At 42.5% G+C, this 22,267-nt stretch overlaps 1 protein-coding gene and 1 non-coding gene across 2 annotated transcripts; both read right to left on the bottom strand.

Annotated features, from left to right (window-relative positions):
• Window positions 1-2,345: 2,345 nt before the first annotated feature.
• On the bottom strand, window positions 2,346-2,452 carry LOC141722716 (small nucleolar RNA R71). The gene has a single exon (XR_012575721.1). It is a non-coding gene; the product is annotated as a small nucleolar RNA R71 (small nucleolar RNA).
• A 13,296-nt stretch (window positions 2,453-15,748) lies between these two features.
• On the bottom strand, window positions 15,749-16,687 carry LOC141719049 (gibberellin 3-beta-dioxygenase 1-like). The gene is made up of 2 exons (XM_074521434.1): window positions 16,304-16,687; window positions 15,749-15,955 (listed from the first exon to the last, which is right to left on the bottom strand). The coding sequence occupies exons 1-2, from the start codon at window positions 16,685-16,687 to the stop codon at window positions 15,749-15,751; spliced, it is 591 nt and encodes a 196-aa protein (XP_074377535.1).
• Between the last annotated feature and the right edge of the window lie 5,580 nt (window positions 16,688-22,267).

The following is a 22,267-nucleotide window of genomic DNA, read 5'->3' as shown; positions in this document are numbered from 1 at the left end:
GGCAGAATATTTCAAATACAAGCGCGAGGCGAAAGGGGTGCCCGCTTACCCAGTCAAAAGTCTAGTTCTAACTAAAATTACATCAAGGGTTATCAGCCTCTGCCCCCTCACGATTTTCATCACCAGCGACCTGGGCCTGCTCGTCCGCGAGCCGAGCCTCCTCAGCAATTTGGGCATCCCTCTCCATCTCTAGCTTCAACTTTTCAGCATGCCTCGCTGTGCTCGTGATAAGTGGCATTTTATACCACTTAGAACGTCTTAAAATGGCTTAAATTGGTGTCTTGAAATCAAGTATTTTGTGTATTTGATGCGTTTTTCTAGTGTTTATGCATTTCAGGGTATTAGTTGCATTTCGGGGGATGAATCATCAAGAATAAGCCTTGGCATGTGTTCACCATTGCGAGAGGAAAGAAACGGGCAAATTACGGCGAAGAAACGGAGCAAAATCAGATTTTTTCCAGTAGAGGTATGAGCGCCCGCTCAGCATTGCTGAGCGGCCGCGCAGCAAGCTGAGCGCCCGCTCAGCTATGCTGAGCGACCGCGCAGGGTCGGGAAAAAAGATAGTATATTTCTGGACTTCTACTTCTGTTTGGTTTCCACTTCTATGTAATCTGAGTTTTATGGGACTATTATATAAGTAGATTTGAGACGTTTTCACAAGCGTGGATAAAAGAAGATTGTGTTTTTACGCAAGGAGCGAAGGAGATAAGGAAGAAGACCGATTTAGCACACCGCAACGAAGAGGAAGCATATATTCTTGTGATTCTTGTTTCGTTGTAACGTTGGATGCTAGTTTTCTTGCTTTGAACTTATTTACTCTTGTGACGTACTCTGTTTTAATATAATTAGTTTAGTTATTATTTTCTTGTGTTTGTTTATCATGATTTCATATGAACCCATGATGACGATAAGTTCTATTATGGGCTAATCGTGATCATGGGGTTGCAACGGATTTATTATGGAATTCTTTAGTTAATTGTTTAATACTTTAGTGTGTGATGATTGTATGATATCTAGTATTGGTGTGCGTATTCGTCTTATGTGCGTCGCGAACATATAAGATAGGGTGTTAATCTCTTGTGAAGCGACGGTGGATCTTGAGATTTAGAACTTGCCATGCTAGCATAGGTTCATGTATGTTGTGCATGATTAGTGGGTAACTCTAACAGTTTTATTTGCCCTATGTAATCAAAAGGAATAACTTGTGCTTAAATCGTTGTGTTGTCAATTTCTGTAGACATATAGGAACTCAACATAATTGATGACTATTCAACTTCTATCTTAATTGTGGATGCTTGGTAGAATGGTATTAGTACAATGAAAGTTGGCTTTTATCAGTTTCGTGTTATTCGATTAATATCATCACTGTCACATGCTAAAGGTAATAACAATGGCTATAGAAGGGAGTAATAATGAAGTTGTGATCTCATGAGTGTTTTATTACTGATAAATTGAAGTGTTAGTTAAGTGATTAATTAAGTAGTTAATTGTAGTTAATATTTAATCAACAATTTTAAGTGTTAGTATCTTAACATTGAGCCATAATCATACATTGGTGAGTGAGTTAAATTAGACAATAATTTAGTCTGAGTCTCTGTGGGAACGAACTAGAAAGTATTCTATATTATTTGCGAACGCGTATACTTGCGTGAATATTAGCGCGTGTTTTCGCCTTAACAAGTTTTTGGCGCCGCTGCCGGGGACTCGGCGTATTTGTTTAGTTTATGTACTTACCATCATTGGTCATTAGGACTCAGTGATTAGGACGTAGTAGTTACTTATTTTTTCCGGTTGTGTTTCAGGTACTTTAGCAAGCGTTTATGCAAACTCGTTCTCGTGCTCGCAAGAGGACTTTAGATACAGCTGAGGAGACAGACGAAGTTCTTGATATTCCGGAGAAGTTAGATTTGGAGGATTCGGATTCAGGAACTGAGCAGAAAGAACCAGTAAACATGGGAGATCGTATTGTTCAAGCTGATCCAGCTCTTATGGATTTTTCTCGGCCTAAAATTGATGATATTCAGTCAAGCATCCTTCATCCGGCTATTCAAGCTAACACCTTTGAAATCAAGCCGGGCACTATTCAGATGGTGCAGAATTCTGTTTCTTTTGGAGGAGCAGCAACTGAAGACCCCAACATGCACATAAGGAATTTTGTCGAGATCTGCAGCACTTTTAAGTATAATGGCGTGACTGATGAGGCTATTAAGTTGAGGCTTTTCCCATTCTCACTGAGGGACAAGGCTAAAGACTGGTTACATTCTGAACCAGCTGGGTCCATCACTACGTGGCAAGATCTTGCGCAAAAGTTTCTGGTGAAGTTTTATCCGATGGCAAAGACTGCTGCTATGAGGAGTGCTCTTACTCAGTTTGTGCAGCAACCTACAGAATCTATGTGCGAGTCTTGGGAACGCTACAAGGAAATGTTGAGAAAATGTCCACATCATGGAATGCCGGATTGGATGGTGATCACTGGTTTCTATATTGGTTTGGGGGCACAATCTCGGCCCATGCTCGATGCAGTAGCTGGAGGCGCCTTATGGGCTAAAAGCTATACTGAGGCGTATAATCTTATTGAGACAATGGCTGCAAATGAGCATCAGAACCCAACTCAGAGGATGACATCAGGCAAGGTAGCAGGTATTCTGGAAGTGGATGCAGCCATGCTATTGCAGCCCAGCTCCAAGCGCTATCAATAAAGGTTGATTCTCTGGCTACATATGGAGTTAATCAAATAGCTATGGTTTGTGAGCTTTGTGCAGGTTCTCATGCTACGGATCAGTATTCTCTTGTCAACGAATCTGTTCAGTATGTGAATAACTATCAGCGACAACAGTAGCCTGTGCCAGTGACCTATCATCCTAACAACAGAAATCATCCAAATTTCAGTTGGGGGAATAATCAGAATGCTATTCAGCCACCATATCAGCAAGGAGTGAGTAAACAGTTTAACCAACCTGGATTCCAGCAACCACAGTAGTATGCTACAAGGCAATCATACCCTCAACAGGGAAGTACAGCTGTACCTACTAGTGTTGATTTTGAGGAACTTAAGCTGTTGTGCAAGAGTCAGGCGGTTTCTATCAAGACCTTGGAAAATCAAATTGGTTAATTAGCCAATGCAGTGCTCAATCGTCAACCTGGCACTCTTCCCAGTGACACGGAAGTACCAGGCAGGAAGGAAGCTAAAGAGCAAGTCAAGGCTATTACCTTGAGGTCTGGAAAAGTGGCTGATGCTGAAAAGGCAAAAGAAGTAGAAGCTGAAATTAGAGATGAAGAATCTAAGCAAAAGGAGAAAGCGGCGGAACCAAGGAAGACTACTGTTGAACACACTCTGCCTGAGGCTAATACAGGGGAGAAACAGCTCTATCCTCTACCACCTTTTCCTAAGAGATTGCAGCAACAAAAGCTGGATAGACAGTTCGGGAAGTTTCTGGAGGTGTTCAAGAAACTTCACATCAATATACCTTTCGCTGAGGCTCTGGAACAAATGCCTAGTTATGCGAAGTTTATGAAGACTATTCTTTTAAGAAAGGTGAAACTGGATGACCTTGAAACCGTTGCTCTCACGGAAGAATGCAGCGCTGTTCTGCAGCAAAAGTTACCACCAAAACTGAAAGATCCAGGAAGCTTCACCATTCCTTGCACCATTGGCAATCTGACTTTTCATAAGTGCCTTTGTGATTTGGGAGCAAGCATTAATCTGATGCCGTTGTCGATCTTTAAAAAGCTGGATCTGCCTGATCCAAAACCCACATACATGTCGCTACAATTGGCTGACCGTTCTATTACTTACCCAAGGGGCATAGTTGAGGATGTGCTCGTCAAGGTGGATAAGCTCTTCTTTCCTGCAGATTTTGTTATTCTGGATTTTGAGGAAGATAAGAAGATTCCCATAATCTTGGGAAGGCCTTTCTTGGCTACTGGCCGTACCTTGATAGATGTGTAAAAAGGGGAACTTACTATGCGGGTCCAAGATTAGGATGTGACCTTCAACGTATTTAAGGCAATGAAATTCCCTACAGAAGATGAGGAGTGCTTAAAATTGGATGTGATTGATTCTGCGGTTACTTCGGAACTCGATCGTATGCTAATGTCTGATGCATTGGAAAAGGCCTTAGTGGGGGATTTTGACAGCGATGATGAAGATGGCAACGAGCAATTACAATATCTGAACGCTTCTCCCTGGAAGCGAAAGCTGGACATACCATTTGAATCTCTTGGTACTTCTGACCTTAAGAATGCTGAAGGGAAGCTCAAACCATCAATAGAGGAAGCACCTACCTTGGAGCTCAAGCCATTACCTGAACACTTGAGGTATGCTTTTTTAGGTGATTCATCTACGTTACCTGTTATTATTTCATCTGACCTTTCAGGTAATGAGGAAGACAAGCTCTTAAGGATTTTGAGAGAATTCAAATCGGCTATAGGATGGACCATAGCAGACATCAAGGGGATAAGTCCTTCATATTGTATGCATAAAATTCTGCTAGAGGAAGGTAGTAAGCCAACTGTGGAACAGCAGCGAAGACTGAATCCCATCATGAAGGAGGTGGTGAAGAAAGAAATTCTGAAATGGCTAGATGCAGACATCATTTATCCTAATTCTGACAGCTCGTGGGTGAGCCCCGTACAATGTGTACCTAAGAAAGGAGGTATCACTGTGGTCGCAAATGAAAAGAATGAGCTCATCCCTACTCGAACAGTTACAGGATGGAGAGTATGCATGGATTATAGAAAATTGAACAAAGCCACAAGGAAGGATCACTACCCTCTTCCATTTATTGATCAGATGCTTGACAGATTGGCGAGTCATGAGTATTTTTGTCTTCTGGATGGTTATTCCGGGTATAATCAGATTTGTATTGCACCAGAGGATCAGGAAAAGACTACCTTCACTTGTCCATTTGGCATGTTTGCTTTTCGCAGAGTTTCATTTGGGTTATGTGACGCCCCGACCACTTTTCAGAGATGTATGATGGCTATATTCTCTGACATGATTGGAAATAACGTCGAAGTGTTCATGGACGACTTCTCCGTCTTTGGACATTCATATGATGAATATTTGAATAATCTGCGCGCCGTACTCAAAAGATGCGTGGAAACTAATTTGGTGCTCAATTGGGAGAAATGTCATTTTATGGTACGTGAAGGCATTATTCTTGGGCATAAGGTCTCTAGCAAGGGTCTGGAGGTGGACAAGGCCAAGGTGGGAGTCATTGAAAATCTTCCCCCACCTAATTCTGTGAAAGGAATCCATAGTTTTCTTGGTCATGCGGGTTTTTATCGGCGATTCATCAAGGACTTTTCAAAAATATCTAAGCCGTTGTGCAATTTGCTTGAGAAAGATGTGCTTTTCAAATTTGATGATGAATGTTTGGCGGCATTCGAGACTCTCAAGAAGAGTTTGATCACTGCACCAGTTATTACAGCACCAGATTGGACAGAACCATTTGAGATGATGTGTGATGCGAGTGATTATGCGGTAGGTGCAGTTCTGGGACAGCGCAAGAAAAACCTCTTCCATGTGGTCTACTATGCGAGTAAGACTTTAAATAGTGCCCAATTGAACTACACCACTACTGAGAAGGAGCTTTTGGCTATAGTCTTTGGTTTTGAGAAATTTCGGTCGTATCTACTTGGTACGAAAGTAACAGTATTCACTGATCATGCAGCTATTCGCTATCTAGTTTCCAAGAAGGATTCGAAGCCGAGACTCATTCGTTGGGTGCTTTTACTTCAGGAATTTGAGTTAGAGATCAAAGATATAAAAGGTACTGAGAATCAAGTAGCTGACCATCTCTCTAGGTTGGAGAATCCCGATTCTACTTCACAGGATAGGACGTTAATCAATGAATCTTTTCCGGATGAGCAGTTGTTTGCAATTCAGGAGGAAGAACCATGGTTTGCAGATATTATAAACTATCTCGTCAGCAATATAATGCCTCCTAATTTGACATCCGCTCAAAAGAAGAAGTTTCTGCATGAGGTGAAGTGGTATATGTGGGATGAACCATATTTGTTTAGACAGGGAGCTGACCAGATCATCAGGAGATATATCCCGTTCTGTGAGACGGAGGGGATATTACGAGACTGCCATTCCACGGTTTATGGTGGACACTATGGTGGTGAGAAGACGGCAGCTCGTATTCTGCAAGCAGGTTTTTTTTGGCCTACTTTGTTCAAGGATGCTCATCAGTTTGTTTTAAGGTGTGATCGTTGCCAAAGAGTGGGAAATTTGTCAAGGAAGGATGAGATGCCATTAAATGTGATGCTTGAAGTCGAGGTCTTTGATGTGTGGGGAATTGATTTCATGGGGCCTTTTATCTCGTCTTGCAATAATCAGTACATCTTGCTGGCAGTCGATTATGTCTCAAAATGGGTCGAAGTTAAAGCTTTAACGACAAATGATGTAAAGGCAGTGCTAAATTTTCTTCATAAGCAAATTTACACAAGGTTTGGAACACCTCGGGTAATCATAAGTGATGAAGGATCGCATTTTTACAACCGTAAGTTCACTTCTATGATGCAACGTTATAATGTGAATCATCGAGTAGCTACTGCCTATCATCCGCAAACAAATGGTCAAGCGGAAGTGTCTAACAGAGAGATAAAGCGCATTCTGGAGAAGATTGTTTGTCCGTCAAGGAAGGATTGGTCTTTAAAGCTCGATGAAGCTGTTTCGGCTTACAGAACAGCATATAAAACTCCACTTGGGATGTCACCATTTCAGTTGGTGTACGGTAAGGGATGTCATCTACCTGTGGAGCTTGAGCATAAGGCGTACTGGGCATTGAAGAAGTTGAACCTGGATTTAGATACAGCTGGTAAGAAAAGAATGCTTCAGCTGAATGAACTTGATGAATTTCGACTTCAAGCGTACGAGAATAACAAAATGTATAAGGAAAAGGTGAAGAGGTGGCACGATAGGAAGCTACATCCTAAGTTATTTGTGCCAGGGCAACAAGTTCTCTTATTCAACTCTCGGCTCCGACTTTTTCCTGGGAAGTTGAAATCAAGGTGGTCTGGACCTTTTATTGTCAAAACTGTGTTTCCGCATGGAGCGGTGGAAATTTTTGAGAATGATCCGGACCAAGCATTCAAGGTTAACGGTCAGCGGTTGAAGCACTACTATGGGGACATGGCAAACCGAGAAGTGGTTAGTGCCATTTTGTTGACTACTTGAGAAGGGTACGAAACGTCAAGCTAATGACGAAAAAGAAGTGCTGCGTGGGAGGCAACCCATGAATTGTTGTTATAGGAACCCTTAGAAGTTAATAACCTATCCAAAAACACAAAAAAAATCAGAAAACAGGGGCTGAAAAAAAAATTTCCAGTGACCCCCTGAGCGCCCGCTCAGCTTTGCTGAGCGACCGTGCAGCAAGCTGAGCGCCCGCTCAGCTTTGCTGAGTGACCGCTCAAGGGTCGAGTACCAGAATTTTTTTTTCAGTTCAGAAAAAAAAAACACAAAAACAGTTTTAGCCCATAAACCCACGATTTGTTCCCATTACCCCATCATTTTAACCCTTAATTCCCAAACCCTAATCTAATCCACACCCTATATATACATACACTTATCCTACATATCTCCCACAAAACTTTCTACACTTAAACCCTCTCACAAATATCAAAAATCAGTTCTTACACACTTTTATTCACGAATCAATGGCACCCAAGAGAGCACGCACTATGGACAGCAGCAGCACAGTTCCTACTGCTGATTCATCGAGGGGTACTGCTGCAAGGCCTCGGTTAACTGACAGAGCCGCGAAGGAGGAGTACACTAGGCTGTTGGGGAAGCCGATTCTGAAGGAGAGGGGGTTTTTACTATCGGGGAGGGATGGTGAGTTGCTGCCCATGATTGCGGAGAAGGGGTGGATAGCTTTTTGTGAGTCACCCGAAGCGGTACCGATGAGCGTTGTTCGCGAGTTCTACGCGAGCGCGAAGGCCGAAAAGAATGGGTTTTCTGTGGTCCGAGGGCTGACGGTTGATTATCATCCTGCGGCGATTCGCCGTGTGATTGGACAGCGAGAGAGGAAGCCCGAGGAGGAGAACTGGAATGAAAAGACTATTGAGGATTTTGACTTGGATTTGATTTGTGCGACTCTCTGTCGACCGGGCACAGTTAGGACCTTCAGGACCGGCACTAATGAGTATCGTCACTTTCCAGCGATCGCCATGAACATGTATGCCCGTGCATGGAATTCATTTATTTGTGCTAATATTTTGCCTTCTTCGCATGCACACGAGGTCACAGTTGAGAGAGCACAGTTGTTGTGGGGAATTCTGAATGAGGAGTACTACGTGGACCTTGGTGAGTTTATCTACCAAGGAATTCTGAAGTTTTTGAGGGGACCGAAACATATGAACATCCCTTATGCATCCACGGTTACGAAGCTATGCCAAACAGTGGGAGTGAACTGGCCGGCTCATGAGCAGTTGTAGTTGCCAGCAGCCCCGATTGATTCTGGCACTCTGAATGGGATGCAGGAGTGGACCGGTGGTGAGCCTGAGGAGCATGGGCTGGGTTATCGTCTTCCAGGAGGGCGTCCAGCACGAGGTGCTACTATGGCTAGGCCAGGGCGTGATGAGGCTGGTTCTTCGAGAGCTCAGGAGGGTGCTGGGATGGTTGATGCCCAGTATAGGAGGCTTTCACGGCGGATGGATGCCATGTATGAGACGCATAGCAGGTTTGCTCAGGAGCTCACCCTTGCGTTAGGGACTGCTTTTCGGGGCCTTGGAGCTGATATGCAGTGGCCAATTTTCGGTGAGGACTCTGCATACCTGCCGCCTGATACTCCACCCACTGAGGGTGATGATGATGATGACTCCGAGTAGGTATACCCTGTGTTCCTTTCTACTACTTTCACTGAGGACAGTGAAGATTTTTAGTTTGGGGGTGGTAGTTAAGGAATAGTGTGTGTGTGTGTCATATAGTTGCATATTCATGATAGTTTAGTTCATATAGTTGCATAATTTATGCCATATAGTTTTTTTTTGTTATGAATGTCATGTAGCTCATGCATTTACCATGATCCCTTTTGCAATGATTTATCGACTGGATTGTGATATTGATACGAGTGTAGTGATAGCATTAAAGTGATATTAAGTTGTGTAGGTTGATATGCATGCTAGAAACAATTGTAAGTCCACTAAGTCTTAGAGAATGCGTAAGGGCTAGATTGTTGTTATGATTTGGTTATTTTCAAGGTCAATCTACTTATTATGCTTAGAATTCGATTATAGGTTCTTAGTGATAAAGGCATGAAAAAGAAAAAAATTTTGGAGAAAAAATATGGAAGTTGTTGTTAGTTGTGGCTAGGCGTCAAATGGCTAGTAGCCGGCTCGCATATGGTGCGAGTAGTCTAGGGTTGAGCAAGATGGAGTGAAACGCACTTGCTCAGAAGTTAATAAAAAAAAATAAAATTATGCATAATTGATCAAGAGTGGGCTCTTTGGTATTCGAGTTATTAAGTTCTTAGGGGACTTTGTGCCTAGTGACCTAAGGCTTTTAGAGTCTGGGATTCGCTAACCTAACGCTCGTTACATGGATACCATTGTATAAGTCTTTTGAGGACCTCACTCATTGCACGGTCAAATAAGCATTTAAGTTGTGAATAAAAAGCATGATTCCGTAATAAGCTCCAGAGTTCTTGTAGTGTTGTATATCACTTTATGCCTAGAATTTTTTTATTCTTTGTATAATCGTAGGATTGCCTTGAGGATAGTCTAGTCATAATAATTGGTCTAGTTCCGAAGCATATCTGTTAAGCATTTGCACACACCACGTTTCTGGCTGTATGTCCGTTTGCATGAGTTTATTGATCTTTAGTTGTCTAACTGCATTCGTTGAGATGTGGCAATTTGGGTTGGTTAATTGTAGTAAGGGGGATCGCTGCATTTTCATATAGATTGCATTCATGCATGTTTTTATTTGTTTTTGAGTCTGTGACGCTTGAGGACAAACATCGATTTAAGTTTGGGGGTGTGATAAATGGCATTTTATACCACTTAGAACGTCTTAAAATGGCTTAAATTGGTGTCTTGAAATCAAGTATTTTGTGTATTTGATGCGTTTTTCTAGTGTTTATGCATTTCAGGGTATTAGTTGCATTACGAGGGAGGAATCATCAAGAATAAGCCTTGGCATGTGTTCACCATTGCGAGAGGAAAGAAACGGGAAGATTACGGCGAAGAAACGGAGCAAAATCAGATTTTTTCCAGTAGAGGTCTGAGCGCCCGCTCAGCATTGCTGAGCGGCCGCGCAGCAAGCTGAGCGCCCGCTCATCTATGCTGAGCGGCCGCGCAGGGTCGGGAAAAAAGATAGTATATTTCTGGACTTCTACTTCTGTTTGGTTTCCACTTCTATGTAATCTGAGTTTTATGGGACTATTATATAAGTAGATTTGAGACGTTTTCACAAGCGTGGATAAAAGAAGATTGTGTTTTTACGCAAGGAGCGAAGGAGATAAGGAAGAAGACTGATTTAGCACACCGCAACGAAGAGGAAGCATATATTCTTGTGATTCTTGTTTCGTTGTAACGTTGGATGCTAGTTTTCTTGCTTTGAACTTATTTACTCTTGTGACGTACTCTGTTTTAATATAATTAGTTTAGTTATTATTTTCTTGTATTTGTTTATCATGATTTCATATGAACCCATGATGACGATAAGTTCTATTATGGGCTAATCGGGATCATGGGGTTGCAACGGATTTATTATGGAATTCTTTAGTTAATTGTTTAATACTTTAGTGTGTGATGATTGTATGATATCTAGTATTGGTGTGCGTATTCGTCTTATGTGTGTCGCGAACATATAAGATAGGGTGTTAATCTCTTGTGAAGCGACGGTGGATCTTGAGATTTAGAACTTGCCATGCTAGCATAGGTTCATGTATGTCGTGCATGATTAGTGGGTAACTCTAACAGTTTTATTTGCCCTATGTAATCAAAAGGAATAACTTGCGCTTAAATCATTGTGTTGTCAATTTCTGTAGACATATAGGAACTCAACATAATTGATGACTATTCAACTTCTATCTTAATTGTGGATGCTTGGTAGAATGATATTAGTATAATGAAAGTTGGCTTTTATCAGTTTCGTGTTATTCGATTAATATCATCACTGTCACATGCTAAAGGTAATAACAATGGCTATAGAAGGGAGTAATAATGAAGTTGTGATCTCATGAGTGTTTTATTACTGATAAATTGAAGTGTTAGTTAAGTGATTAATTAAGTAGTTAATTGTAGTTAATATTTAATCAACAATTTTAAGTGTTAGTATCTTAACATTGAGCCGTAATCATACATTGGTGAGTTAGTTAAATTAGACAATAATTTAGTCTGAGTCTCTGTGGGAATGAACTAGAAAGTATTCTATATTATTTGCGAACGCGTATACTTGCGTGAATATTAGCGCGTGTTTTCGCCCTAACAGCTCACACCCAGGGCCACCCAATCGAAGTCAGGAACCTTCTTCATAAAGACTTTCATAAAATTCCTGGCCCCCAGGTTCCTAGCATCAGCGAGGGCGGCCTCACGGCCCTCGGTCAGGGTAGAGACTGATCCCTCCAGCTCGAGCACCCTCTCCTCGAGGGCATCCTTCTCCTTCTTCCATGCCTCAGCAGCGAGGTCATGAGCCTCCTTCTGCTCCCTTAGGGCCTTGTCGTGAGCAGCGTACATGTTAATTATCTTCTGATTATAGTTGTTCACCAGCGTAACTTTCTCTTGCCCGTGCTCAGCGACCTTACTCTAAAGGGACTTGACTTTAGCCTCGAGCTTTGTGTTGGTCTGGCTGAGGGCTCGCATCTCTCGAGCCTTAGATAACTGACGATAGTATACTTCGGCCGCGGCTCGGGAGAGTGCATCCTGGTTGACCTCGAGAGCAGAGGAAGACCAATCCTTTAAATCCTGCTCGCTGATGTGACCTTGAGCGAGCCGGCCGAATGTGGTCGCAACCATATTGGCAGAAAAAGAGGAGGGAATATGAGCATTAGAGGGAGCAGCTTTCTTTGGCTCAGGCTCGCCAGTTTTTCCTTCTTTGTGACCACGATGCCTTTTTAGCCGAGGAGAAGGCCCTGAGCCTTTGAAATGCTCAGTAAGGGTCCTCATGCGAGCTGGAGGGGGGACTTGAGAGTGAGCCCCTGTGGTCGCTGCAGCGGGCTGAACAGGGCCCGAGGTCGCAGCTTGCTCAGCCTCCTCCATGAAGGGGATAGGGGAGATGGCCATTTCTGAAAAAGAAAACAATGAAGAAAAAGATTAGTCACAGCGAGATGCAATGCAAGGAAGTAATACGAGCAGATAAAAAATATGGAAAATTAAGGTGCAATATGAAGTGATGCATGCCGGAAGTGTAAAGACGCGAGCCCACGAGCACGCGCTCGCGAGTATACAGGCCCGCACATGCGAGCCCGATATTCTTACCCTTTCTGGCTCTCTTAGATTTCTTCTTTTGAGGGGTCAGCCTCACTCCTTCTTTCAAAAACCCACACGCGACCAGGTTCGAGGTCGTTATGAGCTTTCGAATATCCCTGTTTTCCTTGGGAAGGTCTAGCAGGCTGTCTGCATTTATGTTTTCTTGTCCTACGAGGACAGTGCGAGGCGGGGTGGCTGGAGAAGAAGAAAAAACATTTCTTGTTAAAAGAAGGAATTATGGTAGAAAAAATGAGAGCGGCCAGGGAAGACTTACATGGATTGTAATAGAAATGAGTCTGGACTCGAGGAACCTCGTGGACGTAGAAATAGGGGCTCTTCCACTTCCCTGAGTTGCTCCGCCCATTGTGAATGAGATTCTTCTTGTTGAAACACGGCCAGACAGAGAAGTAAAAATATCCAAAGTCATTGGGAGAATGTTTTAGATTAAGGAAATAGCCCAGCTGCCTCGCTGTGAGGGGAGGAAATCCACACTTGCTATACATGATGTATAATGCGAGGGCGGCCCGGTATCCATTCGAGTTGATCTGTAAAGGTGCGAGCTGGTAGTACTCGCAGACATCCTTGATGAAAGGATGAAGAGGAGAAGAGATGCCTAGCCTCAGAAGGAAGGTAGACAAGACCATACGAGGCACCCTGCCTCCATTCTCTGGATAGTTAAATCGGTAACATCTCATGTGAGGCAGGGGCAGGACAACATGGCCCTCGAGCTGGAATTGCTCAATGTGCTCAGCCAGATGTTTTTGAGTTAGCGAGGTGGGAAGGTCACGGCAGGAGAGCACCTTAACCTCCTCGTCTGCAGTTGAGCTCTCCTCCCCATCAGGAATGATCTGCCTCTTGAAAACAATTTCACCCTCCAGCTCGGGTTGGGCAGGAGGCACGTAAGGCTCAGGAGAGGCCGCAGGGACGTAGTTGTAGTTACAAATCTTGTACTGACTTGTAACATCTGCCACCTCCTTGCTCTGAGGAGAGTCATAGGACCAGTGCGAGCCGTCCTCTTCACCCTCGAGCCCCAAGATGGGGTATTCAGCAGCTACGGGCTCCTTTCCTTTCTTCTTTGTGTCGTAGTATGCACTCCCCAGATCGCTGTCAGTAGACTCGGAGTCAAGGTGAATGGGGTCGAGGTCGTTAGCTGCTGCTTGCCTCAAACGGGCTTCCCTCTCTTCAGCCATTTCTCTTAAAATCTCCTCGGCTCGTTCTTTGTCCAGAGGAACGGGCTCGCGGTTGAGAAGTTCCTCCACCCCGAGGGAGGCTGGTATTTTGGAGAGGTCCACGGGCCTGCTTCTCCAATCATAAATATTCTTTTCCCTAGTGTAATCTTCAGGATTAGGTTCGAGGTGAATATCAAGCGAGCCGGATCCTGTTGCTCGCATCGAGTTCTCAACTCTGGAAATGTTCAAAGCCCCTTGAGGGGTGATAGCTGAGCTAGGAGAGATGGGTTGGCTAAGATGACTAGAAAGAGAAGTCAGCTCGCGTTGGAAGTCCTTTGAGCCTCGCTGCTCAGGAGGATATTGGTTTAATGAAGACGGAGTGGCTGAGGAATGAGATGGGCTGGCGGAGGTGCGAGCCGGGCTCGAGGAGGAGCGAGACGATCCGTAGGAACGGGTTGAAGACGTACTCGACATCTATAAAAGATGGTGAAAATTAGTGTGTGGCCCTAAAAAGAAAACAAAAACAAGTATGGGGTCGCATTTAAGTGTCCTCACATCTCACACAGGATCGCACCTAAGTATCTAAACGAGCGGAAGGGCTCGCATCGCGTGTAGTGGTTGTGTGTGAACTCGTATCGAACAAGTGGTGTGTGCTCGCATGGTGTACATGAATAAGCATGAATAAAAAATGGGCTCAAATCGAAGAGTACCTGTGGGAGAGGTGTATGAAGATCCTGATGAATCTGGTCCCGGAGAATATCGCCGCCGGTAGACGGTTCTTGTGCAGATGATAATCTTCGCCGTGGTAGATCCTTGAGCAAATTGAGCAGCAATTCAGGAAGTGTGTTTGGAAATGTGAGAAATGAATTCAAATCTTACATATTTATAGGGGATAGGAGAGAGAAAGGGGAGGTGACACGTGTCACCATCTCAGATGACGACACGGATCCCCACGCCAGCTGTCCAACGCCTGTCAAAATGAATATTAAATAGGCGTGCGAGGCAAGGTATGCGAGGCGATTTGGTGCGGCCTGGTGGGCTCGCGCCTACGAGGCCATGAAAAGCTACTGTTGGAAAATTCCTAGCCTCAAGATGCGACCAGGAATTTTGGGGGTAGTTGTTATGCCCGCTTTCGGTCATGGGCCCTAAACAGGTCCCTTTAGGTGCATTAAATGGCTGGACTATCATGTGTGGGCTAGAATCATGGACCAATGCGAGCTGGGCTCGTGACATATGAGCTGGGCTCATAACATGCGAGCTGGGCTTGTGACATGCGAGCTGGGTCACGCCCGTAAGGTAGGCTCATATTTGCCGATTGGGCTCTCATATGCGAAGTGGGCTCAAGTGACTTCATGTGAAGAGGGCTCAAGTGACAGTACTCGAGCTGGGCTCGGTTGCCCACACGCGGGCTGGGCCCATGAGCTCACATCTAATGGAGTTAAAGATAATATTGTATTTATTAATTAAAAATGAAGACGGTGCGGGTCGAGGCCGCCGGGCCGGCCCGCATTAGAGGACTCTGTGCTTGATATGGAAAGTAACTCATAGATGATTGGCATGCTCATAGATTTCGGGGCCGACACGGGTTGTTCCTACAATCACGGGAAGGATTGTGGAGATGCCGCGAGATTGTAGGAAGCGTGTGGAGCCTGTTGAGATTTACGTGACTAAATTGGCTGAAGGCCTGACTCTATCATGGGCTTGGGCTGCACGGGCTGAAGAGTCCTAACCCTAGCCTATGTGACTTGTTCCCCAAGAACTACGTAAGGCTTGATCCCTATAAATAGGGTACGTAGGCACTTGTATGAGACAGGAGTCGACACTTGATAGAGAATAATAAACCCTATTCTCTCTTGAGGAGTCAATATACAAGCTCAGCCACCATCATACATAACCTTCCTCCGCCCTCAAACACCGCCCTTGATCCTTGTTTCGCCCATTAACCTCCACAATACCGTTATACGAAATTCTCTCTATAACAATGGTATCCTTGTGTTATGCTTTTTCCGTCTTTGTTAAATTATATATATATTAGGTATGATATGGATATTAAGAAAAAAATTGAATTTTTTAAATTTGAGACATTTTGAAGAGACACCGAAGCATAAAATTAAGTATAATTTTGTTTTCAAGGAACCCGCATGAATCATTGAGTGAGCTTATTCTGCTTCCAGTAGACATATATAGTCTTTATACTTTTCGGTGTTGAACTTTGCTGGATTTTCTTGGGTAATGAGCTTTAAGATGGGTCCAGTTAGCAGCTCTGGGGGAGGCTTTAGGATCACCGAGGGCCATGACATTCTGGTCTTGTCTTTGTTTACGGTAGTTCGGTGGTACACACTCTTGTATTTTCCATTACTCATAATCTGACACCAAAAGCATTTGACAAAGTTCCAGTTTGATTAAAGATTGGGGGTAACAATTTAATAAGATTGGATAATGATAATCCGGTGAGCGAGGCGGTTTCTTTCGACGCCGTGTCTGAACCTTCCTTCTGAGAGCTGGGTATAGCTGGAGGGAGGTTTTGTCCCCGCGGCGCTTCCGGTGTAAGAATAAGAGTCTGGTTGGGGAAGATGAGGATAGAGAGGATAAGGGTGGCTATGTGTGTATAAGTTGTGTGTAAGAATGTGTGTGCGCTCAAAATGTGTCTAACCCCTAAACCCTTCACCTTTGGGGGTATATATAGCCCAAAGGTAGGGTTTAGGTGTTGGTACCTCTAGATGAGGGCCGTTGGTTGTTGGAGGCGGAGGACGCCTGGCTTGGGTGGATTGCATACACATGTCTAGGCGAGGACCACCTTCAGGGTGTCCTAACAGTACTCTGACACGCGCCGTGTTTGTCTGATATGTTAGTTGTTGATAGTTGTCGTCGTCACGTGCCCACGTGCCCCTCCTTGGCGGGTTGTGGAGTGCGCATGTGCTTGTTAGGACCCTGGCTAGGAGATGATCCAGGTCATGGTTTGGATCCTGGCTGGGAGATGACCCAGGTCCTGGGTTGGACCTGAGCCTGGGTCTCTCCACTTGATTGCACTGGGTGAGGGGGTCTTGGTCCATCAATTGAGCCTGATATCCCCTAGATCCAGGTTGGGCTCTAGCCATGTTACATATATCCTATCATTTGCCCCCCACTCCCTTATGCAGATTTTCTGGATGAAGGAGTAGAGTAGTATCATGTAGTTGTTGCCTGTGGAAAAATTTCTGCTCCCTGGTCGGCCCCCCAATCCGGGTCTTTTGTAGTATAAAGAGATCTGGATTAAGGTAGATCAAATTGGTTTACTTAGGAAAAATTCTGCTCCTTTGTTGCCCCCCAATCCGGGTCTGTTGTAGTACGGAGAGATCCGGATTAAGGTAGATGAAATTGGTTTCCTTAGGAAAAATTCTGCTCCTTTATTGCCCCCCAATCTGGGTCTATTGTAGTAGAGAGAGATCCGGATTAAGGTAGATCAAATTGGTTTCCTTAGGAAAAATTCTTCTCCTTTGTTGCCCCCAATCCGGGTCTGATGTAGTAGAGAGAGATCCAGATTAAGGTAGATCAAATTGGTTTCCTTAGGAAAAATTATGCACATTTGTTTCCCCCAATCCGGGTCTGGTGTAGTCGACACACATTCTCCATTTCCCATTTGCCTTTTTCACCATCACAACATTTGCCAACCATTCCGGGTACTTAACCTCGCATATGATCTTAGCTTTCAGTAGTTTCTCAACCTCTTCATATATTGGTTTCTGCCTCTCTGGGCAAAAATTCTTCTTTTCTGCTTAACTGGTTTCCTATCTGGGTTGACACCCAAGCTATGGACTGCTATGGATTCGTCCAATCCGAGCATGTCTCTTGGGCTCCATGCAAATATGTCAGAGTACCCTCGAAGCAATGACACCAGGTCTTCTCTGAAAGCAGTTCCGAGTCCAGATCCTATTTTTACCTTCCTGGAAGGATTGCTTTCATCAAACATAATTGTTTCTGTTTCCACTGCAGGCTCAATCTTGGCTTGATCCATGTTTGATACCAATTGCTGGATCCGGGCGTTTGTATTCTTCTTTATATAGATCTGACCCTGGGCTGTCATTTCTTTTTGGTTGCTTTCCCCTACTTCACTTGTTTCAGGGTTACTTGCTTGCACAGTAAGATTGCCCTTGCTGAGGCTTAGGCTTAATTCAATCTCTGCTGTGACTTGGTTGTTTTTTTGCTCTTTCTAGCTTGGCTTGGTTGCTTTTGGATCCGGGATGGATTCTATAATCTGGACTTTTTTTCTCCCATCATCCCTTGAGTGGGAGCGATGTTTCTTAATGCTTTGCTGTTTGCGAAGGACTACGGCCTTCCTCTTGTTGTCTTGGTGAGTTTCAGCCATGAACAGGGCCTGGCTATAGCATCTTTCAGCGAACTCATAGTCTCCCTTAACTTCTCCTATCCCCGTTGGGGTTGGGAATTTGATTTTCAAGTGTGATATGGAGGTGATTGCTTGTATCTTAGTCAGAGCTGAACGTCCAATTATTCCATTGTAGGATGAGGTATTGTTGATCACGTGGAATTTTATGACATGGGTGACTTAGTTTGGGCCGACCCAAATATCACTGGAAAGTATAAGGTTCCCTGGATCGGGACCAAGTTATTCCCAAACCCATAGAAGGGGTCCTCTCGGCATTCATTTGAGCGCACACTCCCTAGCTTCATTTGAGCGCACACTCCCTTGAATAGTATGTTTACTGAAGAGCCATTATCTATCAACATTCTCCTTACCTCATTATCAAAAATATCAAGTGTTACCACCAAAGCTTCATTGTGATTCGGGTTGACCCCTTCATAATCCTTCCTCTCCTGAGCCTGAGCTCCTAGGGGGAGAGTGGGACCCTCCTAGGATGTTAGATATATTTGTGATGTCATGTCTAATCTGACATCTGTTGTGTTTAGTTTCAGAACTTAATATCAGGACTTACTGGAAATCAGAACTTACTGAAGTCATAACTTATATCAGAACTTAAGGCCGTCAGGATTTATATTAGGACTTAAGTGCGGATACTTCAGATAAGGAATCCAGCTGATTTACAGGAAATGATCATGACTGAAATAATAGAAGATATGCATGAAGAGTTAGAAGACTAGAAGACTTGTAGAAGATAATATCTGATTGATATATTTTAGGAGATAGAATTATATTTCATATCAATTAGAAGATATCTTCTAACTGTGTACTATATAAACACAGCTTAGGGTTTACACTATATGTGTTATCATTCACGAGAAAGATTATACATTGTAACCTAGCAGCTCTTAGTGATATTGTTCATCACTGAGAGAGAACAACTGTTCTATTGTAACAGAGTTTATTATATTGAATATACTTGATTACTGTTACATACTTGTGTTCGAAATCGATTTGATTGTATAAACACTATATTCAACCCCCTTTTGCAATTGTTGATCAACCAACAAAGATGATACCAAAGGAGAAAAGTGAGTACACAACTGAAGATATCTCATCTATTGCCAAGGATGCAAGGGTAAGGCATCTGCTGCATAGTGCAATTGACAATGTCATGTCAAACAGGGTAATTGGATGCAAGACTACAAAGGAGATATGGGATGCTTTGAAGACAAGATGCCAGGGAATTGATGCAATCAAAAAGAACAGGAAGACTATACTCACACAGGAGTCTGAGCACTTTGACTCAAAAGTTGATGAGTCATTAACTGATTTATATGACAGGTTTGCCAAACTTTTGAATGATCTGTCACTGGTGGACAAGGAATATGATCTTGAAGATTCAAATCTAAAATTCCTTTTAGCTCTTCCTGAAAATTGGAATTTAAATTCTACTAACATAAGAGACAACTATGACCTTGCTGAAACTACTCTTGATGAAATTTATGGTATGCTCAAGACTCATGAACTTGAGATGGATCAAAGGAGCAAAAGGTATGGAAGAAAGTCAAAGACAGTTGCTCTTAAAGCTGAGGAGGAAGCTCCTAAAGTGGTTGTCTCAAAGAGGGGCAAAGGAAAGGCTCTCATCATACAGTTTGATTCAGAGTCATCATATTCTGATGATGATGATTCAGAATCTGAAAATTTATTTGAAGTTGATGTTGATACAGAGATGATGCAACTGTGTGCTCTTATGGTGAAGGGTATTACAAAGATTGCCTACAAGAAATTCAGAAAGGGCAAGAAGTTTTCCAGGAAAGGTGGAAATTCTGAAAAGAAAGGGTTCAGAAAGTCTGAAGGCAAAGGAGGAAAGTCTGACAGAGGAGACAACTCAAATGTCAAATGCTACAATTATGGTGAAAGAGGCCACATCTCTCCTGACTGCATGAAAGGAAAAGGTGATAAAGGCCAGGAACTTATCATAAAGAAGAAAAACTGGGCAGACACTTCAGATTCTGAAGATGAGGTAAACTATGCCTTGATGGTAAATGCTGATAGCAGTTCTGATGCTGCTGATTAAAGGTACCTCAATCAACTCTTACTTTTCATACTGATGATATTTCTGAGCTAAGATTATATCTGAAAACCATGTTCATTAGTTTTACAGATCAGACTTTAACAAATGAAAGATTAACATCTGAAAGTCTTGCTCTTAGATATATAAATGACTACTTAGAAAAAGAGTTAGTTATGTTCCATCAAACTCAAAAAGAAAGAGATGATGCTGTATGTTAGAGATGAAGTGCTAAAATTGAATAAATCTTTTAAATCTGAACCGGAAAAGGAAAAAGGAGATAATCAAAACTTGGACTAACTCTGGAAGAACAACTCAGAAAATCTTAGAAAATGGAAATTGGAAAGAAGGTCTAGGTTAACTAGATGATAAAAAAGAAAAGGAAACCGTGTCATCTAAACCAAACTTTACCAAGAAAGCTGAAAAGCCTAAAGTTAATCCTATTAAATTTATAGCAAAAACTAATGTGTCAATATCTGAAAAGATGAATGATTCTAAAACAGAAGTCAAAGAAAAGTCAACTTCTGACAAATTGAAACAGGACAAACCAGCTTCAGTAAACATAGGTTTACTAACAAAGAAGCAGCTTAAGCATAAGCTGAAAGAGATTAGAAATGTGAATAAGGTAAAGGAAGTTAGGAAAAATAGGAATGGGAAGGAAGGTGTGAATAAAAGCAATAATTATATGCCTGTTCCTAATGCTCCTAGAAAGAAATGTTATAACTGTGGAAACTCTAACCATCTTGCTTCTTTTTGCAGGAAAAATAAAGATATAAACTTTTTACCTCCTAGATCAGGAGTTAAGAGTCAGTCTGTTAGGTTTAAACTACAAAATCCTTGTTTTCATTGTGGTAGTTTATGGCATTCTATTTATACTTGTAAGGAATATCATAGTTTGTACTATGATTATTATCAAATAAAACCTTCTTTGAAGAAAGTTAGTGTAATGCCTTCTAGTGTAAATTCAGATACAAAGTCTGATATAAAGTCTGATAAGAAGCATTTTAGCATAAACTCTGAAATTAAATCCGCTACAAATGCTAACAAACTTAAAAGGCCAAAGTATCCAAGCAAGTATGGGTCCTTAAAACTAACCAATAGTGGTCTCTGTGATTGCAGGGCAACAGGAAAAACATCCTAGTTCTGGACAGTGGATGTTCAGGACATATGACTGGAAATAAAGCCCTGCTATCAGACTTTGTGGAGAAAGCTGGCCCAGGAGTTGCTTATGGAGATGACAACATGGGAAAGACTCTGGGATATGGCAATATCAATCTTAGGACTGTCATAATTGAAACAGTAGCACTTGTCTCAGGACTTAAACACAATCTGCTAAGTGTGAGTCAAATCTGTGATAGAGGTTATCATGTTGATTTCTTTGAAGAACACTGTGAAGTTATAAGTAGTTCTACAGAAAAAGTGGTTCTGAAAAATTACAGACATGGTAACATATATGAAGCCAGACTTTCAACAAACTCTGATGGTTCTGCAATCTGTCTGTTAAGCAGATCATCAATTGAAGAAAGCTGGAATTGGTACAAGAGACTCTCTCATTTAAATTTCAACAACATAAATGAGCTAGTAAAGAAAGATCTTGTGAGAGGACTGCCAAAATCAGTATCTGCTCCTGATGGCCTTTGTGATTCATGTCAAAAGGCAAAACAAAGAAAATCTTCATCAAGAGCAAAACTGAATCCTCAATTCTTGAGCCTTATCACTTACTGCATGTTGATCTATTTGGTCCAGTCAATGTCATGTCCATTGCAAAGAAGAAATATGTTATAGTTATAGTGGATGAGTTCACAAGACACACTTGGGTGTATTTCTTACACAAGAATAATGAAACGGCATCTACTCTGATTATGTCAGACAACTGGATAAATTAGTCAAAGATTCTGTTAAAATAATAAGAAGTGATAATGGCACTGAGTTCAAGAATTTAATCATGGAAGAGTTCTGCAAAGAGCATGGAATAAAGCAGGAATTTTCTGCACCTGGAACTCTAAAGCAGAATGGAGTTGTAGAAAGAAATAACAGGACTCTTATTGAAGCTGCACGAACTATGCTTGATGAAGCAAAGCTTCCAACCTATTTTTGGGCTGAAGCTATGCAGACTGCTTGTTTTACACAGAATGCTACACTCATAAATAAGCATGGAAAAACACCATATGAGATGGTGAAGAAAAAGAAGCCAAATATGAAATACTTTCATGTATTTGGATGCAAGTGTTTTGTTCTTAAGACTCA

The sequence above is a fragment of the Apium graveolens genome, chromosome 4 (genome assembly GCF_009905375.1).
Source record: "Apium graveolens cultivar Ventura chromosome 4, ASM990537v1, whole genome shotgun sequence".
Taxonomy (NCBI): Eukaryota; Viridiplantae; Streptophyta; class Magnoliopsida; order Apiales; family Apiaceae; genus Apium; species Apium graveolens.
The sequence above is the reverse complement of the archived record's forward strand: the minus strand, read 5'-3'. Positions and strand labels throughout refer to the sequence as shown.